Source organism: Nannobrachium achirus (assembly GCF_963921795.1).
Source record: "Nannobrachium achirus genome assembly, chromosome: 17".
In the NCBI taxonomy this organism is placed as follows: Eukaryota; Metazoa; Chordata; class Actinopteri; order Myctophiformes; family Myctophidae; genus Nannobrachium; species Nannobrachium achirus.
This window is the reverse complement of record NC_137824.1, coordinates 18,111,566-18,133,756: the sequence shown is the minus strand read 5'-3', so window position 1 is coordinate 18,133,756 and position 22,191 is coordinate 18,111,566. Positions and strand designations below refer to the sequence as shown.

Sequence of the window (22,191 nt, the reverse complement as noted above, 5' to 3'; positions counted from 1 at the left end):
TGAGGGTCCCTGGACCTCACTTTGAGAACCACTGTACTATGTATGCCAGTGTGGACAGAGAGTGTCTTTGATCATTGATCAAGCTTTGCTCAACATATTGCATGAAAACAGGAATATGAGTAGAATAGTAATAGCCCATGTAAATGGACAATAATAATATTTTTGCAATCCATAATCTGTTGTGATTATTAGTCTACACCTCTTGTACTTGTAGCTTTCCTTTTGTTAAAACTATAAACATTCAGTAACATCCTATTGACCTCACAAGACTTCTGGGGGGAGTGTTCGCTTGATCATTTAGCAGTGTTATACCACCGTCAAAGTGCAACAAAACGTAGATTTATTTTTAAAATAGCATCAGCAAGACATTAGTGTATATGGGGAGCAAGTGAAATGAAAGCGACAAGATAGCAGATCTACAATGTTAAAAAGGGTCCCATCGCAACATGTTTTGCCATTGCAGATCTATTTTCGCAGTTTTTGAAAATCTTTAGCATTTTTCTACATGCCCAAAATAGGAAGACCAGATTGAAACTCTGGTCACAGCTGTTGAGGTCATTCTCAGTAGCACGGACGGAACGGTTAGTTATAACAGATAAAATCTGTTTTATTTGCACTGTTTTGAGAGCTTCTAAACTTGCACAATATGCCCACTCATGTTGCATCTATTTCTTTTGGGCTCTCTTATGCAGATAGTCTCATAAAATGACTCAAAACAGCACTGTAAGTCCTTCTAAATGGAGTGTAGTGACAGGCCAGAAGTCCATTCCATCAGCAGCAAGTATTGTGGTGCTTAAGGTCAATACAGAACAATGTAATTAGCAGTTAATTGGTGCATTAAGCCAACTCAATAGAGAATGTGTTCACAGCATGTTTGATTAGAGAAGAATGTGCATTCACATTTTCATGACGGGTAATGGTAGTACTTTCTTTTAGTATTGTAACTATTTAGAGTATCGGTAGTACTATATTAAAGCTGATGTAAGTGATATCCTTTGCTTGAAACAAAGTGGTTGTTTTCATCATTGCTGTAGTAGTGTTTGTTCATCTTTAATAAACAGAAAATATATTTTCAAGCGGGACGGGTTCATCCAATCACGACAGATAACTAATTTATTAGCTTCAATTTGATAGTATTCCTGTTTCAAATTTGTCTCTTCATTTTTGTTTAATCATTTCCAATTTCAGTTGTTTATCCTGCATCCTGCCCTGTTGAAGCGCTCTCTTTCTTGATTGGATGAAATGAATATCCTGACCCGAAAGTGTATTTTCTGTTTACTAAAAAGATGGAGGGAAGAATGGGAGGCACCCGTTACTGAACAAACACTCTATAGTGATGTTTACTATGGGAATATACTGTAGACCTATTTAAGACTTATTTTGACAAACACAAAATCGCAGCACATGTAATCTCTTTGTGTTCATAATATCGATCTGGGACACTACACTTCACTTGCAGTGAAAAGACCGTTTTCATATGGACAAAATCAACATTTGAGTGCATGGGCCTAACAACCTTGAAACACCATAATTTATATAATAATTCTCAATCGTCACATATGATATGGCCCATCAGTCTCTGTGTCAGCAGAAGAATCTGCTCAGTGGTTGACGATCAGGTACCAATTACAATGCTAGTACACTACTAGCACTGGAGTATTTCTTATCTTGTGCATATCTGTAGTCCTGGGTTTCTAGAAGATCATAGATGGCATACAGTGGCATGTTTCCCGTTCCAGTCCAGTTTCCCTTTCCCATAGCTTCGTTTGATTGGCTTGGAAGCAGATTTGAACAGGAAACTCACATGAAGTTGTCATATGTCTTTACTGTTCCATGCTGCCGAGCCAGTTAATGCTCAGAGCCTATTGTGTGCCCGAGATTTCAAACTGGAGACCATGCTTAGTCACTTAAACCGTCTAGACTTGGTAAACTGGACCCGAGTTGGCTCTGTACTTGCGCCGCCAAAAATAGCCAATCTACAAGCTCACAGTGCATCGCCTTGCGACGCGTTGTCAGCTTCTAGATCGGCTATTTTTGGCTTAATGTTTCCTCCCCCCAATGAATGCTGGGCTTCAAGTGGTTTAGGTTTTAGGAAACTGTATGAAGAACATGCATGTTGATTTTAAGTGTTCTGATTTCGTTTCTTGCTCTTTCCTGCAGGTGGAGTCTTTTATCCTGGACCAGGAAGACCTGGACAACCCCATCATGAAAACGGCGTCGGAGCTGCTCATGTCGAGCGCCTCAGACGGAGTGGACCTGAGGACGGTCGATCCAGAAACGCAGGCGCGTCTCGAAGCGCTGCTGGAGGCCGCAGGTATACGACTTGTTTTTGTCTGATCTTCTCTTGTGTTTTTATGATGAATCATCCTAACCTCTGCTGATAACGCCATCCATAACCTCCTGTGTCCACAACTCACTGACTGGCCTTGATTAGGGCTGGGCTATATTATATCGACAAAGAAAATCTACAAGCTCACAATGTTGTTGCATCGCAGTAATATTGTGAGCGTGTGGTTCTGTAACTTTTGAAAAACAAACAAAAATAAGCATTTGTTTTATTTTATATTATCGTCACAATATGTTGTCGTCATAGTAATGATATTGAGGTATTTGGTGAAATATATTGTGATATCCATATCGCCCAGCCCTAGCCTCAATAATTCAATCTGTGAACCTGTCCTACTAACTGACAACATTGAGCAAGACTTAACACCACCTTAGAACCCCAGTATCTGAAATGTCTTGTCTTTCTGCCCTTGTTTCCACAATCACAATTACATCTTTATTGAGAGATAGTAGACCGTAGATGACCTAAGGCTGAACTATAACTATAGGTTGCAACCAGAGGAAAATATACAGAATGTTGAATACATGATGGGGGAAGGGCGTTTTAGACATTTACAGTATACGCTTTACCCGTGACTTTTTGAAGTTTTCACAGCATTTTCACAAGCAGTAGCTCGATCATGCGTCGTCTAAGAAAAGATGATCGCGTCAGTCTCAAGACGTTATAACTGTTGCTATTCTCAGGATTCTGAGGGTAAAGCTTGGTTAGGCGAAGGCTGAAATAAATGAGTATCCATCTGTTGTGCAAGTCTTTAAATCAACCTATTATGTTAGTTTTCCCAGAGCGTAAAATTTGGGATTAGGACCTGGATTCTGTCTATGTAATCTGTACATTAATCTGTGTCCTGGCCTGCCTATAGCCTGGCAGATTAACCTCACCTCACCTGTGCCTCACAGCTTGCATGGAAACCAGGTTGGCAGGCTAACAGGCTAATCTCACACCCCTTCCGGTTTCTCCCCTGGCCTCGTCTACTAGAAGACGCATGCAAACTTGCAGGCGGTTTCCTTAGGCCAATTAAAAGCTTGCGGGAGAGACAGTGATTGCCGTGAGTCCGTGACTTATTAAATCTGCAATCCCGTCAATTGTATGTCCTACCCGGGATCTGAACCCTTCAACCCGAGCCGCCCACGCGGGAGGTCACTTAAGTTCTACCCCTCTTAAGTTCTACCCCTCTTGACTGGGTTAGATGACAGAGCTAATTCTGCTTTCAACATTTGACTCAGAATTTTCTTTGTCATATAGGCAGTTCAATATAACATTCAACACTGGGTAATGGCTGTTAGAATCAGTTTTCAGGCAGATGCATGCTTAAAAGTTAAAAACTAGAAATGAGCATGTAAAGCGATTTCATCTTTCAAAATGTTCTCGTGGGGTAGCATACCCACCATGGATCCATGGACCCATTTACATCTCTGACTTAGTCATACAGAATAATGCCCTTTGGGCATAACGTCCTCCGATATCTACCCTGAGAAGGACATGACTGCTCCTCAATTCAATTACATTATTACATGACAGTTAGTTTAGTCCAACTTAAGGGGGAAACCTTGCTGATATTTAAAGTGAAGCGGCCTTATCATTCTTTTGTGAAGGAAAAATCGGACCTAACCCTTCCTAAAGCTTTTTGCGCGTTGAGATCAAATGGCCTCCAGCTCGCACGAGGCAATGCTTTTCGATGACTTTCTTGTAGGCCGCCGGTGATGTTGTAAAACACAACGCGTTATTGGGAAGTGTTTATTTCACCTTTTCACTCGCAATAGGATGTTGGGATTCACGATGAATACAGTTGAAGCTCCTCATTTATAGGGCTTTTGCAATTGACCTCTTGCTTCGGTGCATTCGGTAACTGAACCATCTCTCACAGAGATACTACAGCTAAAAGCAAAGGCTAAATTGTGTGATGATTTATCTGTGGCATAAACCAAAGAATTGTCTCTCACGTTCGGTGCGGTGCAGCAATAACGGTCTCGGTTATGTGACAGAGTCGTTGTATATACTATTGCTGTCAGTCAAACTGGTTTTTTGGCCTATATTGGAATTTTTCTCATGTTCAGAAGGCAAGAATTGACATGTGTATATATTGTCAGACCTAAAAAAGATAAGACCTAAAAGATAGTTCACGTGTAACCATTGTTGATTATTGGTGGGGGCAGTGCTAGAGCAGGTGCTTATGGGTAAACACTTTGTCCAAACCTGGTGTCTGAACTTTGCTCCAGGGTCCTCCACGGGCGCTCTCTCACTGGGCCAGTAAGCATGGCTCCACAGGGAGAGCCAGCAGGTGAATGACGTGAGCCCTGGGGCAACCGAGCCACTATGCCATCTGAAATTAACCCATTTAGGCCTACGATTATTGACCGCTTTAACAATTGAAAAATAGCAGATCTACAAGCTCACAGCGCGGCACCGAGTGCCGCGCTGCGAGCTTGTAGATCTGCTATTTTTGAAAAAGTCGTGAAAATGTGTGCAAATCTTTGAATATATGTATTTTCAAAGCGAACGTTTGTAACTCAAATTTTACTTCTGGGGGATCCCTGGAACTAGATATTTTGAAATGGGGGTCTGTGGCCAAATAAATATCATTTTGGGGGTCCTTCACATGAAAAGGTTTGAGCACCACTGACATAGTGGTCTCTCAAGAACAGACTAACTGAGCTCCAGTTAAGTGAAAAGGACCTTTTCTTTGACGATGGCTGGCCAGATTGCTGACGTAGAAACATAGGTTTTTTCCTAAAATCTTAGAAGGATTCAAAAGACACTTATAGAATCGGGTCAACATTCTAATTTTCACGATTTTTCAAAAATAGCAGATCTACAAGCTCGCAGCGCGGCACTCGGTGCCGCGCTGTGAGCTTGTATATCTGCTATTTTTTAATATTTAAAGCATAAAATATTGCGTCATAATGTGTTCAGGCCTAAATGGGTTAAACCCATTCAGAGCGGGGTACACATTATTGTGTATCATTATTTTATGCTTTAACTATTAAAAAATAGCCGATATACAAGCTCACAGCGCGGCATGAATTTTTACCCGATTCTATAAGTGTCTTTGAATCCTTTTTGAAAAAAACCTATGTTTCTATGTCAGCAATCTAGCTGGCCATCGTCAAAGAAAAGGTCCTTTTCACTGGAGTTCAGTTAGTCTGTTCTTGAGAGACTACTATGTCAGTGGTGCTCAAACCTTTTCATGTGAAGGACCCCCAAAATTACATGTATTTGGCCACGGACCAAATACATATAATTTAGTTCCTGGGACCACCCAGAAGCAAAATTTGAGTTACAAACGTTTGCTTTGAAAATACATATATTCAAAGATTTGCACACATTTTCACGACTTAAAAAAAAAATAGCAGATCTACAAGCTCGCAGCGCGGCACTCGGTGCCGCGCTGTGAGCTTGTAGATCTTTTTCACTGGTTAAAGCATTCAATAATTCTAGGCCTAAATGGGTATGGTAATATAAACTATGACGATGGCTTGACTCAGTGACTCAACAAACCAAACCGATGGAGCCCTCATTCTTATTCATGCCGAGTGAGCCGTTTTAATGATTCAGAAATCATGCATTCAGGTTATTTATAAGCTTACGATCTGCAATGCTCTTAAAGCTATTAAATACTCCCAGTATGATCAGACTGTTAAGAAAAGCTTAGAACATTCTTAAAGCCAGCATGTTATTAAAATGATTACCATAGCCAGCTGCTAATGAGGTTTAATCGCAGTTGCCTTGCGTTGGCAGTAGAATTGAGTAGCTGGCTGGCTAACTAGATCGCCACAGTTTGTTAGCAGTGTATAATGACTACGTATTTAAATAGGGATGATTATTGTTGTAAGCAACCTTGTTAGAAATGAATATTTCTGTAGGAAATCAGTTCTATAGTACCAGAGCTCCTGAGTGACATATTTTGTCTAGATAGGAAAGTAGGCAAATGATTCTTGGTTGGTGGTGGCCTATTAATTATGATCTATCTAAACTGATCAAGAGAACCTCGGCCACATTGATCCTGACGTACAGTCACACAAATTTTCATATTGCAAAAAAAGGCTTTTAAGTAGAACAACTCAAGCCACTGTATGAGGTTGAGATAAGATCCTCTGCAGTGATTCCTCCATACATGAAAATCACTAAATATTCCGCTCAGAGTTACTTTGAACCTGAGGTCGTCGACGTCGAACACAGAAAGCAGCCGCGTTGGCGTCAGAAGATGCCGGGGCGCACAACAACGACGTCGTCTTTGGCCTTTGTTTTTCCTCCTGCGTTGTGTTGTTTACAGTGCGCCTCTGGAGGAGAGCACTCCGCACTGTGGCTCGGCCCGGCTCCTCCTAGCTCCCTGTCAGATAAACACACTGCATTAATGATCAACCCTTCCAGACCTCTGGCTTCCGCTTGCCTGGGGGTGGGGGGTGGGTTGCGAAATCCCGCTCTTGACAGAGCGGTGCCTGGCTAAGTTTAGACAGAGTCGCAGGCGTTAGCGCTGAGGACACAGGAGAGAGAGAGAGACCGCATGAAGGACTGCAGCTCTCTCTCTGCTGCTAGGGCCTAATGGATGGGTTGAGACCGAGGCTAACATTCTAGAGCTGTAGTTCTAAGCCATCACTTTTCTCTCCCCCACCCTGCTGTGTTTGCTGCTCTCTGTGTACACACACACACACACATGCACGCATGCCCTCCAAAAGTACACAAACACACTCCTTTGACAATTTCAAATCCTTCTAAGCTTTTTTTGAAAAACCTACGTTTCTATGTCGGTGGTGCTTCATGTGAAGGACCCTCAAAATGATATGTATTTGGGCCACGGACCCCCATCTCAAAATATTTAGTTCCAGGGACCCCCCCGAAGCAAAATTTGAGTTACAAATGTTCGCTTAAAAAATACATATATTCAAAGATTTGCATACATTTTCACGACTTTTCAAAAATAGCAGATCTACAAGCTCGCAGCGCGGCACTCGGTGCCGCGCTGTGAGCTTGTATATCTGCTATTTTTCAATAGCTAAGGCATAAAATAACATGTTAGCACAAAAAGTGCACAAACACAACGAACACAAACGGCGTCTCTTGGCTGGGAAACGGACCTCCTTGCCCCCGTCTTGTGAAAGGTCCTTCAATGTAGGTCATCAGAACAAGCGGTCTTGTTTTTTCTCCTCCTTCCCCTGACTATACTTTACTTTTGCGCCCCCTCTCCTGCTTTCACTTCACCTTCCATGCCCCCCCCCCCCCCCCCCCCCCCCCCCCACACACACACACACACTGTGACCTATTCTCTTGTACAGCATTCTTGATCTCGTCCCAGCTGTCTCTCTCTTTTCACTTGCCGACCGGTGTCTCTCTGCATTGTTTTTCTCACGTTCGCCGCCTATCTCTCTCCATCTATAATTCACACAGAAGGGGGCTCTGCCCTTTTCTATGCCTCCTCCAGCTAGATCTCCTCTTTAACGTCTGCTCTGCTGCTACTCAGGTGGTGGTGGTCAGGGTAGAAAGAACAGTGTTCATTTCGTAGACTAAAACCATGACGAAAGATGTTCGTTGACTGCTTTTTTCACAGTCAAAAACTAAATAAAAACTAGGCTATATGATGACTAGAATAGATATATTGACAATTTCGCCAACAAATAAAAACTAGACTAACATGTTGGGGAGGGACATCCTGTAGAAATAATTTTATGTTTGGTTGCGCTCGGGCGTTGTGCTCTGAAAATAGCAGATCTACAAGCTTACAACACGTGCTGCGAGCTTGTGACGCGTTGAGCTTTTCAGCGTGCAATCAAGTGTAAAATCTGGCATTACGACGCCATCAGGGCCTGGCAAAATACATCTTCGTTGACAAAATCAACTGTATATTTAGTCGACTAAAACTTAATTACATTTTATTAAAAAGACTGACTAAACTAAATCGAAATCTGCTGTCAAAATTAACACTGGTCTGCTCTGCTGTGGTCAGTGTAGAACCAACACACGCAACATTGCTGTGGGGCCAAAAACCTTGTGTCCTCAAACCATATTTAAACCTTTTGATGCTCTACTTTATATTTGCAAAGGCGGAGTAGTGTTAGAGTAGGTAGCTGATTTACAAGCTCACAAGTCACACGCAATTCTTTGTTTGTTTTTTACATTTTCACCTACAATGACATGCCCCAAATAAGGAGGCCATGTTGTGAAAGAGGTTAAGTCAGTCTGTGGGTTTTTATAAATATTGAACCGATAAAAAGTATTACGTTTGTGACTAAAAAAAGTACATTGAGAACAGTAACACAGGTTATTTTCTTATCCGTTTCCCGAAAAGCTAAAGGTTTTGGACACATACAAGGTTTCCTCCCAACATCAATGTTTAACTTACCTCTGGTCACTGGTCTAAAGGCCTTTGCACAAAGGGTCCGATTTTCCTCGAGGAAAAGATTTATTGTAATTCTTTTCCCGTGCGGAAAATCGGTCCCTTGTGTGCAAATGCCTTTAGTGTCGCATGGTTGTCTACTGGGGTTCTGCTCTGTACTTTTGTGTAATCCTTCACCCAAATCCAAAACAGAAATGACCACGATGATGCGGTGACGATCAAAACACCAATGCTGATTGATGACCCATAATATCGACGGAAAAATAAATTTGGGGCCATATTAACAACATTGCTTGTGTGTGTTTTCTGTGTGTGTGTGCGTGTGTGTGCGTGTGTGTGTGTGTCTCTGCGTGCGTGTGTGTGTTCTTTTTTTTTTGTTTTGTTTTCTTTTATTGTGGATGCTGCTACTAACCCCCTGGACTGGATTGGCTGTGGATTTGGACTTGGCTGCTTCCATCTGGTGTCTCTCTGACTGCTGCTGGGTGTGGCTGTGGCCTGTGCTCTTCCACTGCTGTGGTCTTGCCTGTGTCCCCTCCTATGCACCTCTGCCCTGTGCTGTGGTGGTGACTGTTCGTCCCGGGCAGGCATCGGTAAACTGTCCACTGCCGATGGTAAAGCTTTTGCAGACCCCGAGGTGCTGCGGCGGCTAACGTCGTCGGTGAGCTGTGCCCTGGACGAGGCGGCGGCGGCCCTGACCCGCATGCGAGCGGAAAACACACTCAACGCCGGCCAAGCCGACAAGTATGTATCTATTCCTCCCCTCCTCCTCCCCGTCCTCCTCCCACCTCTGGCAGCTCCCCCGATTCATCAAACTGCATGAATCATCTCCTGCGCTGTGTTAAAACAGTGTTGTTCACAGGGGTTCAAGTTCTCAGTCCTGGGGACTGATTTCAGTGTTGAAGATTCCATGGGGCTGTTTCTGAGATCAGTGCAGATCCGCAAAAAAAGGAATAAATAAGGGTGAGGTGTAGCGATAGCCGCGGGCGGCGTGAACGACAAAGTCGTCAAAACGCTAGTCAAGTGATCTCCAAACTAAAAAGCAGTTATAATTTCAAGATATGAGTATTTGAATTGGCCAGACTAGCATAGAATACAACAGAACTTCAGAAGATGGTTCTATAAAACGAAGCATGGATTGGCACACACACATTCAGTGAAGGCAGTTCAGAACTTAAGGGAAACATCCCAAATATTGGCGTTTCAAAAATCACATTGGGACATGGTCTTGGGATTTCTTTTGGCTTTAACCCCTGTGTTCATGGGCTTTCATGTTGATGTGTTTGACTGTGGACCCCACCAGGGACCCCCCACAGAAGATCAAATCGTCACTGTCGGGTAGAAACCTTGTATTTCCAAGTTTCAAATGTATACGTTTTTTTCCGGCACAAAACTAGTGAAAATAGCAGATCTACAAGCACACAACGCCTCGCCTTGGACGCCACAAGGCGTTGTGTGCTTGTAGATCGGCTATTTTCACTAGTTTAAATCATCTTTAAAATGATAAACACAAAACGATCTGTTTTGGACATAAAAGGTTTCCACCCGACAATGACGGAATGTGAGTAAAACAAATTCTACATTCTAAAATATTTCTGCAAAAAAATTACAAAAATAACAGATCTACAACGCTTTGCTTCGTGATGCGTTTTGAGCTTTGTATATCAGCTATTTTCAAATAGCCCCATAGACTGCACTTTGAGAAACGCCACAACATTAATGTGATCAGAGATCTCCGCCCTATTGATACGTCTGTCTGGGAGAATCTGATTTCAGTGTCGCTGCCAGACCTGAGGCCAGAACGTCCGGTAACAAACCAACGCCCACTGCTTTAGAAAACCAACCATGTCACCGTGCCAATATGAAGGCCTGCACTCTTCCCCATCCAGTTTATTGCCCCTACATTGACTTTACATTTCGAATAAGTTGGCGGACATTTCTGATCGCCTAGCCACGTGACTCTACATTCATTACATAAAAAGTAGGAATAGAAAAAAAAATCCAAAAAGGTACCACATCCAAAACTTCAAATCAATAGAGGACAACGTACAGATCCATCTAAAAAAAATATATTGTGTAAAAGTAAATTTTCCTGAAATTTTCATTTATTTTTTGAAACTTTCATATATTGTAGATACTGTAGTTTAAATACATTCCACATTCAGTGAATTATTTCAAACCTTTTTTGTTAAAATGTTGAATTTTTATGGCATACAGCTCATGAATATCAAAAGTCCATATTTCAAAATATTACAGTATTATACGAGACCACTCAAAACAAGGATTTATAATAGAGAAATGAAGACCTTCTGAAGTCAGAAGTTGCTTCTCAGTCAGTTCAGGGTTCTATGGCATCTGCAATGTTTTTTTTACACAATATTCTTTTTATTTTATTTTATGGATCTGTATTCTGTACTCACATTTCCACTTCTATTAACGCTACATGAACTACTACATTCATGTTGTCTTTGAAAGCTTATGACACATCATGTGATTTGATTCTTTTTACCTCCAGGTGTGTACTATTAGGTCTTGTTTTTTCCCTAATAATTACACCACTACAACACACTGTAGCTAGCGGTGTAATCATCAGGTGTGTATGTCCTGCCACAGTGGCAGTAATTGTAGCAGTCTGGTTATTTTCAGCCGTAGTCTAGCGGAGGCGTGCTCAGACGGCGACGTAAACGCGGTGCGCAAGCTGCTGGACGAGGGACGGAGCGTCAACGAACACACAGAGGAAGGAGAGAGCCTGCTCTGCCTCGCCTGCTCCGCGGGATACTACGAACTCGCTCAGGTGTGTGACCGTGTTTGATGACCGTGTTGTTGTTATTGCTGCATTTGAAGCTTAGTGGAATCATGGATTAAAGTTCAGTCATGATGTCATTTCGGAGGCCAGTAAGCCTGTCATTCTCTTGGCTGACTCCTTGGCCTTCTCTGGGTATTTGAATTGATCAAACTAGTAATAGAATACATGTTCTGAAATATCCTCAATAAAAACTACAATTTCATACCGGGGCACGGTGGCATAGTCCAGTGTTTCTCAATCTTTTTTGGCTTGAGTACCCCCTTTCCCAGATTTTTGAATCGAAGTACCCCCTTTACCTGACAACAACGTTTACCTTATAAAACTTCAATTAAAACCATAACTAGTGGTATATGATGCTATATGATAACCCCCACTTTTCAAGAATATAACATCACAAATATGAAAGGGAGTGAGAGTTTGGCTCCTCCTGAACAGATTTATATTCAACACTGTGGCCGTAATATTTCAGTCCAATTTTCATACTTGCATTCAAACATCATTCAAACACATCCCAGTTGCCTGGTATGTAATTTGGGTTAGCAACTATCAGGATCTCAACACATTTCTCCAAGTGTCATCATTAAACATAACTCCTCTAATTCAATTGCAGTTAATTATTTAACTATGAATATTATCATGATTTATTCTTCTATTTTTCTTTTTTGGTAGCATTTTCTGAGTACCCCCTGCAGTACCTCCGCGTACCCCTAGGGGTACGCGTACCCCCATTTGAGAAACACTGGCATAGTCAGTAGCGCCTCACAGCTAGAAGGTCCTGGGTTCGATTCCCGCTGGGGACGCTGCTCTTTCAGTTTCAACAACATTGAAGCATTAGAAACAAACATGGCCCAATAAACTGTTGTTGACAAAGTTGTTGTCCTGTTGTTGGCCCAGCACAGGCATTTATCAAAGCTAAGCTAATCCCTGTAATTTCTGGGGGGGGGGGGGGGGGGGGGAAACTAAAAGTGTTTCCTTGTTCTGTGCACAACTTTTCACCCATTGTTGAGTAACTTTATGATATGTTCCCATTCTATTATTGTCATAGAAAAATAATTTGTTCAAGTTAAAGCTCTTCTCTCTCACTCCATAATCTATTATGTATCGAAGAAAGCCGTGTGGTGTGCAATATTTATTCAATATAGGTGCAACTTATTAAAGCTTTAACAGGGCCACAAGTCTAGCCGGTCAACAGTTCGGCCAGAGGCCGGAGAAATATGTGACAAACTGGTCATAAACTAATTTTCGTTTATGAACAATTTGCTCTGAAATGGTAGTTGACGCAGACGCATGGTGATCCACGCGGCAGTAGAAAACATTTAGCCTGAGACGGTTGATGAAGGCTGTTAGTGTTAACTTTATTTACGGTCTCATCAGAGGCATTCTGTCTGTCTGCTTGGCTGGCTACACACACTGAGTTGCTGCTCTTCAGTTTCTCCTGGGTCCTGGTGTCCTAGGCTCGTATTGTGAAAGGCTTGTAAACGTAGCCTATAAATGTACTGCTCGGTCCGAAGCCCGACAAATACTGTATGTTACGGCAGACATATTGAGCTCTACAACTTATCCCAAACCCAGTTGCTTATCTGTATGTGTCTATCACGAACACTATGATCCAAACATCACATGGCTGCTATAACGCTAACATCAACCTATAATTGGTATGGCATGTTATCTTTTTTGGATTCACTGACTCGTGCTCATACCCCATGGTCTCAAGTCAGTGTCAAGCCTAGGGATGGGACGATATAAAAATGTTATGTCACGATCCTTGTGACTAAAGAAATTGCGCTCGGGTGTTGCGCTCTGAGAATAGCAGATCTGCAAGGTCACAACACGTTGCACTGCGAGCTTGTAGATCGGCTATTTTCAGCACGCAACCAAGCGTAAAATAAGGCATGACAACGCCATCAAGAACCACCAAAATAGATTTTTGTTGACCAAAATCAACTGTAGATTTAGTCGACTAAAATATTACAATATTTGGTAAACTAAAACTAGACTAAAACTTTTCAGATGACTGTTGAAATATGACTAACTAAATTACATTTTATTCAAAAGACGGACTAAAACCAAATCAAAATTTGCTGTCAAAATCACCGATGCCTCCAACCTGTGACCCTGTTCCTTGTGGTGCTTCCAGGTGTTGTTGGCCATGCATGCCAACGTGGAGGACAGGGGCATCAAGGGCGACATAACGCCTCTGATGGCCGCTGCCAGTGGAGGCTACGTGGACATCGTCAAACTGCTGCTGGTCCACGGGGCAGACGTCAACTCACAGTCATCCACAGGTGAGACCTTTTCCACAGAACCTTCCATAACCCGAAACCTAACCAGAACATGTGAAGTGCTGTGATTTGTTTTTTGTTTTTTCCATCCCTGAAGGGAGTGTTAGTTCGAAGGAACTACTTTCATGTTTGATCCATATTCATGGGTTTCATTTGTACCTACACTGGCCATGTTGAGGACCATGCATTACTCCAATCAGAACACCTGTGTAAGGCTGTGTTGACCCAAGAAATGGCCGCTCTTAGAACTACATTTGGCACACCCTATCCACCTGTTTCCGCGGGAGTTTACTGGAGATTATTTGGACCACACTTCCGGTTTAACAGCAGACATACAAGCTCACGTCGCGTCGCAGATGCAGCCCGTTGTGAGCTTGTAAATCACACTCTGCTGCACGCCGGAAGCTCAGTACAACGTCTGCGCAATGCACTATGGGGCTTTGGAAACCCGTGGATAGGCGAAGAGCGTTAGTTCTATGCCAATCAGACAAGTTGAAACACCTGTGTTGATCCTCAACATGGCCTTGTAGGAATACAAATGAAACCCATGAATAGAATCTATATGGATCAAAACATGAAAGTATATCCTTTCCATTTTCTATGTTATAGATAATGTAAAAAAAAAATTAAGATGGCTTTTTGGGGCTTTTCTGCCTTTATTCAGATAGTACATTAGAGTGTGACAGGGAGAGAGAGAGTCTGTTGATACGCTGAATGAGGAGTTACAAAGATGTTCACCAGAAGTGGATAAAAAATATTAACCTAAAGGACTTTTGGAAGATTTTGTAACCTTTTAGTTAGCTACTCACTCTTATTGTTAGCATGCAGCCTCGGGAAGCCAGGTGTGTTTTATATTGGTTTCCCTGGTTTTACGTAGGGTTGAAACCCCGGCACTCTCCTGGGCGGCACTCAGGAAATCAGTCTACATACAGGGTTCCCACGGTCATGAAATTCCTGGAAATATTTTGAAATTACAAAAAAAAAAAAAATCCAGTCCTGGAAAAGTTTTGGAATTGATCAAGGGTCCTGGAAGGTCCTGATAAAAATAGCCATTCATTGTATTTGGTTATTAATTTTGTTAATACCTCTGAAATGACAAATTAAATCGGCTATTTTCACAATAAAACCGTATTATACAAAATTCCTCAACTCTTAGTGCTCGTCAGGCTGCGGGAGTCCCCAGTTCAAATATGATTATATCGGGGGTCACGGCCTGAAAAGGCTGAGAACCACTGCCATACACTACCTGTCTTCAGGCATTGCGCATAGGAGTAAGCGACTCGTTATTGAGCTGAATTATTGTTATATAATCCTGGAAATCGGGTTAAATATTCTGGAAAAGGTTTGGAAATTAATTGGTAAAGATGTGTGGGAACCCTGGCTCAGGAAATCAGTCTACATAATACAGTATATAGGGCCATGTGTGTCCCCGGTCCAAGGTAATGTGATAACAGCCCTGTTGCTCCTCTCCTCCTCCAGGTAACACGGCTCTAACGTATGCGTGCGCGGGCGGCTTCGTGGACGTGGTGAAGGTACTGCTCAAAGAGGGAGCCAACATCGAGGACCACAACGAGAACGGACACACGCCCCTGATGGAGGCGGCCAGCGCCGGCCACGTGGAGGTGGCCCGGGTGCTGCTGGAGTTTGGCGCCGGCATCAACACACACTCCAACGAGTTCAAGGAGAGTGCGCTCACACTCGCCTGCTACAAAGGTCAGAGCAGAATGCCCCCCCTGGATTAAAGTTCCATAGAAGTCGGCAGCATGTCTGCTATGGAAGCATGTCGCTCGCGCACACCGAGAATAGCTCATCAAGCGTTGAAAGCTTTGGTTATTAATTATTTTTTGTACGTTGAAAGAGTGTTTGAATTGACCCTTTGTCAAGTCCCGCCCGTGGTTGTTGGCCTCTCTTCTCACTCATTGGTTGCTGTTTCTTGGTTGGACAAAAATCCTGTCTCTCCGTCATCCACTACCATTGAAATAACAGGTTTTTCAGTTGGTATTGATATTCTGTGTAATAAAATCTTAATTTAAACATGGTGTCAGTAAAAATGCACATCTTAGGTGCATTATAGTGACTGGGCATAATGTAAAATCTTTATTCAGAATGCTTTAGAAAAGTTCAACATAATCAACTATAAGACGGAACCAGGGCCGAAATAGCCTTCTTGTTGGTCAGTCAGGGACCAACCAGAAGGTTGACAAATAGTCAATTTGTCAGATGAACGATATTCACATGTTCAGAAGAATCTTCCATAAAACATTTAATAGAAGCAAAGCCTCGATCTGTAATTCAAGTGTTTGGCTGTGAACAGCAAGAGCATAGCTTTAGAACGGTATTAATTATAATTATATTACATTTATATTGTGCTCATTGTTTAGGAAACCTAGCGCTGCTTCAAGCCGTTTCTCAAATCGCAGATTATTACTGGACCCAACAAATATGTTCAGTAAATTACATTTTGATTAGCTTAAATCAGTGTTTCTCAAACTTTCAAATTTCAAGGCCTCCCCTTAACAATTGGTTCCATTTGTAGTGTACGCTGTCAGAGTTATAGAGTTGTATGGGTCATTTTAGACCACCCCTAAAGGAACCCACAGAGTCTCTGGAATCCACTTTGAGATCCACTGGCTTAAATCCATGAGAATGTCAGTTACCCCCACATTGAGCACACATGCCATCTAAAATCTTGCTTTGTATCGGTGTCCTGTCGAGGCGTCCCAAACAAAAACATGGACGTAACACAAGACCTTTTTTCTTGCAGGTCATTTGGACATGGTGCGATTTCTTTTGGAGGCTGGAGCGGACCAGGAGCACAAGACGGACGAGATGCACACAGCGCTGATGGAGGCTTGCATGGTGAGCATCACCCTCGACACGCGCTCAGCGCTGGCCATTCATCGTCGCGTGCAGTAGGCTCCATGTGCAGCAGCCATCTTGGAAAGAAATTGTGCCTCTTCCTTAATCCTTACTTCTTTGACGTGTGTCACCAATGACATAGTCATAGAAAGGTAGACGCCTTTTTCGGCTCTGGTGCATATGCAGTGCAAATAAGGAAGGGGCCCAATCTCTTATCAGTGTGTCTGCTGTGCATAGAGCCTGTTTGAATCAGAAAGACTGTGATCAGCATTTGGGAGACTTCAAAACGAGCGGCCCGACGTGCTGTGCCAACACAACCGCGACCACCCACTGAGACGAAGGCTATGCGAGATAGCAGAGTAGATGAAACCAGATTTGAAGCCCATGTCGGTCCAACTGTGTTCTGTAAACTTATGGCAGGAGAGAATGAAGGGACATTCTGGGCCCTATTTTTGTCCATGCCATACTTCAAATGATCAGCTATTTGAACTATTCAAAAAGGTTTTTCAAAATGGTAAAAAAAGGCAAAGAAGTTTAGGGATAAGGGGTAAGGCATGCTGTCTGTCTTCAGTTACAGCCAAAAAGCTTTAGTGCAAATAGAACGTTTCGGTCACGCAGACCTTCATCGGGTATGGAGACCATTATCAGCAGATTTAGCTGATGATGGGAAAGGGGTGACACATTTGCCCAATCCTGACATTGGGAAGAGTTATTTGCGTTGCCATTTTTTTTGTCCTTGACGTATTTGTGTATACTACATTAGGGCCTCGAAGCCTTTGTCTGTGGACACACTGAGATATGTTTTTACATATTTTAAAACATTATATATTTTAGTAAAAAAAAAAGTGAATGTAAAACAATACATGGATTGGAGCATGCGGTTTAGCATGAATTAACAACATTGATATGTTGGAGAATCGTCATGTCAATTCTAAGCCAGAAAATGATGTTAATTCCAATCCAGATATCTTTGATTATCATTTAAACCAGAATAGTGTATCCCTAATCTCCACCCCTCTCCATCTCCACCCTACCCTCCTGCCTTAGCTTGGAGAGTCTGGAGACTAGCTGCACTAATTGGGCATCAAGGTTGTCATAAGAGACAGTTTTGTTCCACAATATGTCCTCTAGGGAAGCCTTTTGAGGAATAACAAGCGGCAGTTAAACTCACAGCTGGTTAAACTGTGTATATATAGATGTTGTAACCTAAATGCTTGTTTGTACTAGTGTTGCGGTATCTCTGCCAGACGATATTGGCTTTTTGTAAGCAACACTGCTCCTGATATGAGACCGTCAAAAACTGTGAATTACTACTGCAGATTATTGAGTTTAAATCCCGAGCAACATATCCGTTTAATCGCAGTAATTCTTTTATGACAGTTAGGGATGGGATAATCGCTATTTTCGTTTATCGTGATAAAAAATCACACGATAATCCTTATCATGGCGATTTCAATTTATAATGAAATCGTCCTCTGTCATGCATCAATTCATCTTTTTATTTGCCGAGCTCCATATCCGGTACATTTAAACCCTCTATAATTGGTAAAACGGATCTGGAAATGACATACTTGATACAGTCTTTTTCACTCTACCAAATCTCATGGCCAAAACATAGCTGATCTACAAGCTTTTAGATCTGCAATTTTTGGTCAAAATGTTCGGGATAATGGATGTTGGGGATAATATCGTAAAATCGCAATTTCTTTCGACACAATAATCGTGACATGACATTCTCATATCGTCCCATCCCTAATGACAATCGTTAACTCAAAATGTGTTAACCCATTTAGTACCCGATTCTATAAGTGTCTTTTGAATCCTTCTAAGGTTTTTTAAAAAACCTATGTTGTCAGCAATCTGGCCAGCCATCTTCAAAGAAAAGGTCCTTTTCACTTAAATGGAGCTCAGTTGGTCTGTTCTTGAGAGACCACTATGTCAGTGGAGGACCCCCAAAATGATATTTATTTGGCCACGGACCCCCATCTCAAAATATTTAGTTCCAGGGACCACCCAGAAGCAAAATTTGAGTTACAAACGTTCGTTTAAAAAAATACATAAATTCAAAGATTTTCACACATTTTCACGACTTTTCAAAAACAGCAGATCTACGAGTGCCGCGCTGTGAGCTTGTATATCTGCTATTTTTCACTGGTTAAAGCATTCAATAATTCTAGGCCTTAACCGTGGCAGCCTTCGGCTCGACGCCGAGCACGTGTCCCCAAGCATCAGGTGCTTACCTCTCCCCCCCATTGTGTCTTCTCTCTCCGCTGTCCCAGGACGGCCATGTGGAAGTGGCGCGACTGCTGTTAGACAGCGGCGCGCAGGTCAACATGCCGGCCGACTCCTTCGAGTCTCCCCTCACCCTGGCAGCCTGCGGGGGACACGTGGAGCTGGCCGCCCTGCTCATAGAGAGAGGAGCCAACCTGGAAGAGGTGGGAGAACCAGCACACTCACACATTCCTAAAGTGTTTGTTTGCTTCATTTGCTATATTTGTACAGATCAATCTCAGAAAATTTGAGTATTTTGTAAAAGTAAATATTCTTGAAACGTTCACAAATTTCTTTCATATATTCTAGATACATTGGACATTCTGTGAATTATTCCATTTCTTTTTTTTTTTTTTATAACATCTTGAATTTGTATGGCATACAGCTCATGAATATCAAAAGTCCATATTTCAAAATATTACAATATCACACAAGACCACTAAAACAAGGATTTGTATTAGAAAAATGTCAACCTTCTGAAGTCAGAGTTGCTTGAAATCCAGTGGGAAGTTTCCGAAGTCAGTTATGATTTGGGGTGATTTTACAAAATATTCTAATCTGAGATTGATCTGTATGTGTCGAACCCTTTTTGTACATTGATCTTTTGTTGTGGTTTCCCCTAAATGTTCTACTTTTTTTTTTATCCTGCTCTGTAAAGCACTTTGTGACTATGGCTAGAAATGTGCTATACAAATTAATTCATAATCATTATCGTTACATTACATTACAACTTTTTCATGTAAAGATGCCCTAAAAGTAAAGAAAAGGCTGCACACTCAAAAGCCACGATGCAGCATTTAAAGGTGATACACCATGCATTTAAAAAGTATTTATGTCATATTGTTTATGTCCCAAAAACGTTTTTCAAAAGGTTTGAGGCTAAATTACCACTCCTGAAAAGAGAGCCTCTCATTTTTGAATGGCTCTCAGAGCATTTTCAGCTGCAGTAAAAAAAAAAAAAAAAAAATCTTCAAAAACGGCCGTTTATGACGTCACAAACGGCAGCAAATCTGGACAGCCTGTTTTGAGAACCCGTGGGATGCTTTTAACCTCCACCTTCCCAAAACCAGAGAAAGACACAACGGTCAGAAATGGGACTTTGTGAGGATAGAAGGTGCTAGTGGGATCCCAAAAAAAGGTTTTAAAATAGGAAAAGTGAATTTTCATGGTGTATCACCTTTAAGGACCACTGTAACTCTTGAGAGTGTACGAATGGTACCAAATGGACCCTTACCTGGCTATATAACTCTAAGAGTTATAGACTTTCAGAGTGTACAGAGGTTGGTGCTTGTGTTGAGCCATGCTGGTGCTTGTGTTGTGCGTGCAGGTGAACGATGAGGGCTACACTCCCCTGATGGAGGCAGCCAGAGAAGGCCATGAGGAGATGGTGGCACTGCTGCTGGCTCAAGGTAAGGAACTCCCACCACCACACCCGGACCACCAGGGGTCTAGACTCAGAGAGAATTCATATAATTCACGTGACACACAGATATGTGTGGTTCTATACCTGGGCAATAGAGGAGGAACGTAGAGCGTGAGCTCTGATGTGCAGGACAATCAGAAGATCAGCATAACCATAACAAATAGTCCATCGTCCTCCTGATTTAAGATTCTTGATTGAAATAAACAATGGGAGCTAATCGCACTCACTGTACACAGTATTTTTATTTATAAGCCTGGGCAAGTAGGGCATTAACAACTTGTGATTTTTGCAAGTCGACTCGACTCAGTCAAAAGTTGAATTAAAGTCGACTTTATCGCTTGACGTCATCACATCACACACAACCCCCCAATTATTTTGGCCAGCCCCCAGATGTGCAACATTGTTTTTTCACTCGAGAGTAAACAAACCAACATAACGTTTAAGTATATAGAGCGTATCTTCACATTTCTAAAGTGCCAATTTAAGGACATTTTATTGCCTCTAAAATGACAAATTAAACATTGTCCAAATTGTCAAATATATAGAGGCTACATGCTCTACATGCTCACAACGCCTCGCATCGCGAGGCATTGTGAGCATGTAGATCTGCTATTTTCACAGTAGAACCATGTTATACCAAATGTAATGTAGCGCTGTAATATTGGATCATTCCGTCCTTGACAATAAGCAATCCTACCGTTTGAATGCCTTACAGACGCACACATGGAGAAAAAATAATGATAGAAAAAATACAAAGGATTTCTTTCTTTTCAACTTCGACTTTTGACTTTCTCTGGTGGGAGTCGACTTGTGTAATGTCGACTTTTTCGTTAATGCCCTAGTGTGTAGTATGTCAGCTTTATGTTCTGACTGCACGCATTGTTTGCTTTACCGGGCAAGTAGTCAAAACACGAATGCAGTAAAAAAAAAAAACGTTCACAAGGGTTCGATTACCTCTCGTATTAAAAAAAACAAAATAAGGTTAAGGTTGCACATTATTCTCACCCCTGCTTAAGTAATACGGTCAGTATCGTATTCAGTTTGTGCGTTCACATTTTGAGAAGAAAATCCTCATCTAGCCCAAACAATGGAAAACGGAAGAGCCAGCACTGCAGTGTGTGATGTCATTCTGACTCACCGCTCCGCTGGTGGTGGTGAACTGGACTCTCTTTAATTGTCTGAACTTTACCTTCACATGTTGCTATTTTTCTATCACTCATCAACCAGAAGAACACACTGAACCAGGGCCAGTCACACTGGGTTCTGTCAAAGCCACCTAGACGTACATTCAGCCTGCAAACAACAACAATTACTGCTGTGTTATTGTATTATAGGAGGCTCGCTATGGTTGGGGAATTTTATTGGTTCTGTGTCTATATCAAGTATATGAAGTGTAATCTTAACCCATTTAGGCCTAGAATTATTGAATGCTTAACTATTGAAAAATAGCAGATATACAAGCTCACAGCCGCGCTGCGAGCTTGTAGATCTGCTATTTTTGAAAAAGTTGTGAAAATGTGTGCAAATCTTTGAATACAGTATATGTATTTTTAAAGCGAACGTTAGTAACTCAAATTTTGTTTCTGAGGGTGGTCCCCGGAACTAGATATTTTGAGATGGGGTTCCGTGGCCAAATAAATATCAGTTTGGGGGTCCTTCACATGAAAACGTTTGAGAACCACTGACATAGTAGTTTCTCAAGAACAGACTAACTGAGCTCCAGTTGAAGTGAAAAGGACCTTTTCTTTGACGATGGCTGGCCAGATTGCTGACATAGAAACATAGGGTTTTTGAAAAAACCTTAGAAGGATTCAAAAGACACTTTCTTCTGGGTTCTAAATGGGTTTTAAAAGCCCCCCATTTCAAAAAAATTATAGG

General features: G+C 42.0%; 1 protein-coding gene across 12 annotated transcripts in view; it reads left to right on the top strand.

Annotated features, from left to right (window-relative positions):
- Window positions 1-22,191, top strand: part of ankhd1 (ankyrin repeat and KH domain containing 1) — a 63,747-nt gene that overhangs the window by 5,634 nt on the left and 35,922 nt on the right. For 8 of the 12 annotated variants that reach the window (XM_080745974.1, XM_080745982.1, XM_080745973.1 and 5 more), the window contains exons 2-9: window positions 2,161-2,314; window positions 9,260-9,416; window positions 11,304-11,466; window positions 13,616-13,763; window positions 15,240-15,473; window positions 16,525-16,619; window positions 18,899-19,054; window positions 20,218-20,299. In XM_080745974.1, coding sequence (XP_080602100.1) covers window positions 2,161-2,314; window positions 9,260-9,416; window positions 11,304-11,466; window positions 13,616-13,763; window positions 15,240-15,473; window positions 16,525-16,619; window positions 18,899-19,054; window positions 20,218-20,299 — 1,189 coding nt within the window. The remainder of the gene's footprint in view (window positions 1-2,160; window positions 2,315-9,259; window positions 9,417-11,303; window positions 11,467-13,615; window positions 13,764-15,239; window positions 15,474-16,524; window positions 16,620-18,898; window positions 19,055-20,217; window positions 20,300-22,191) is intronic. The other 4 variants (XM_080745983.1, XM_080745981.1, XM_080745980.1 and 1 more) reach the window with 1 other exon arrangement.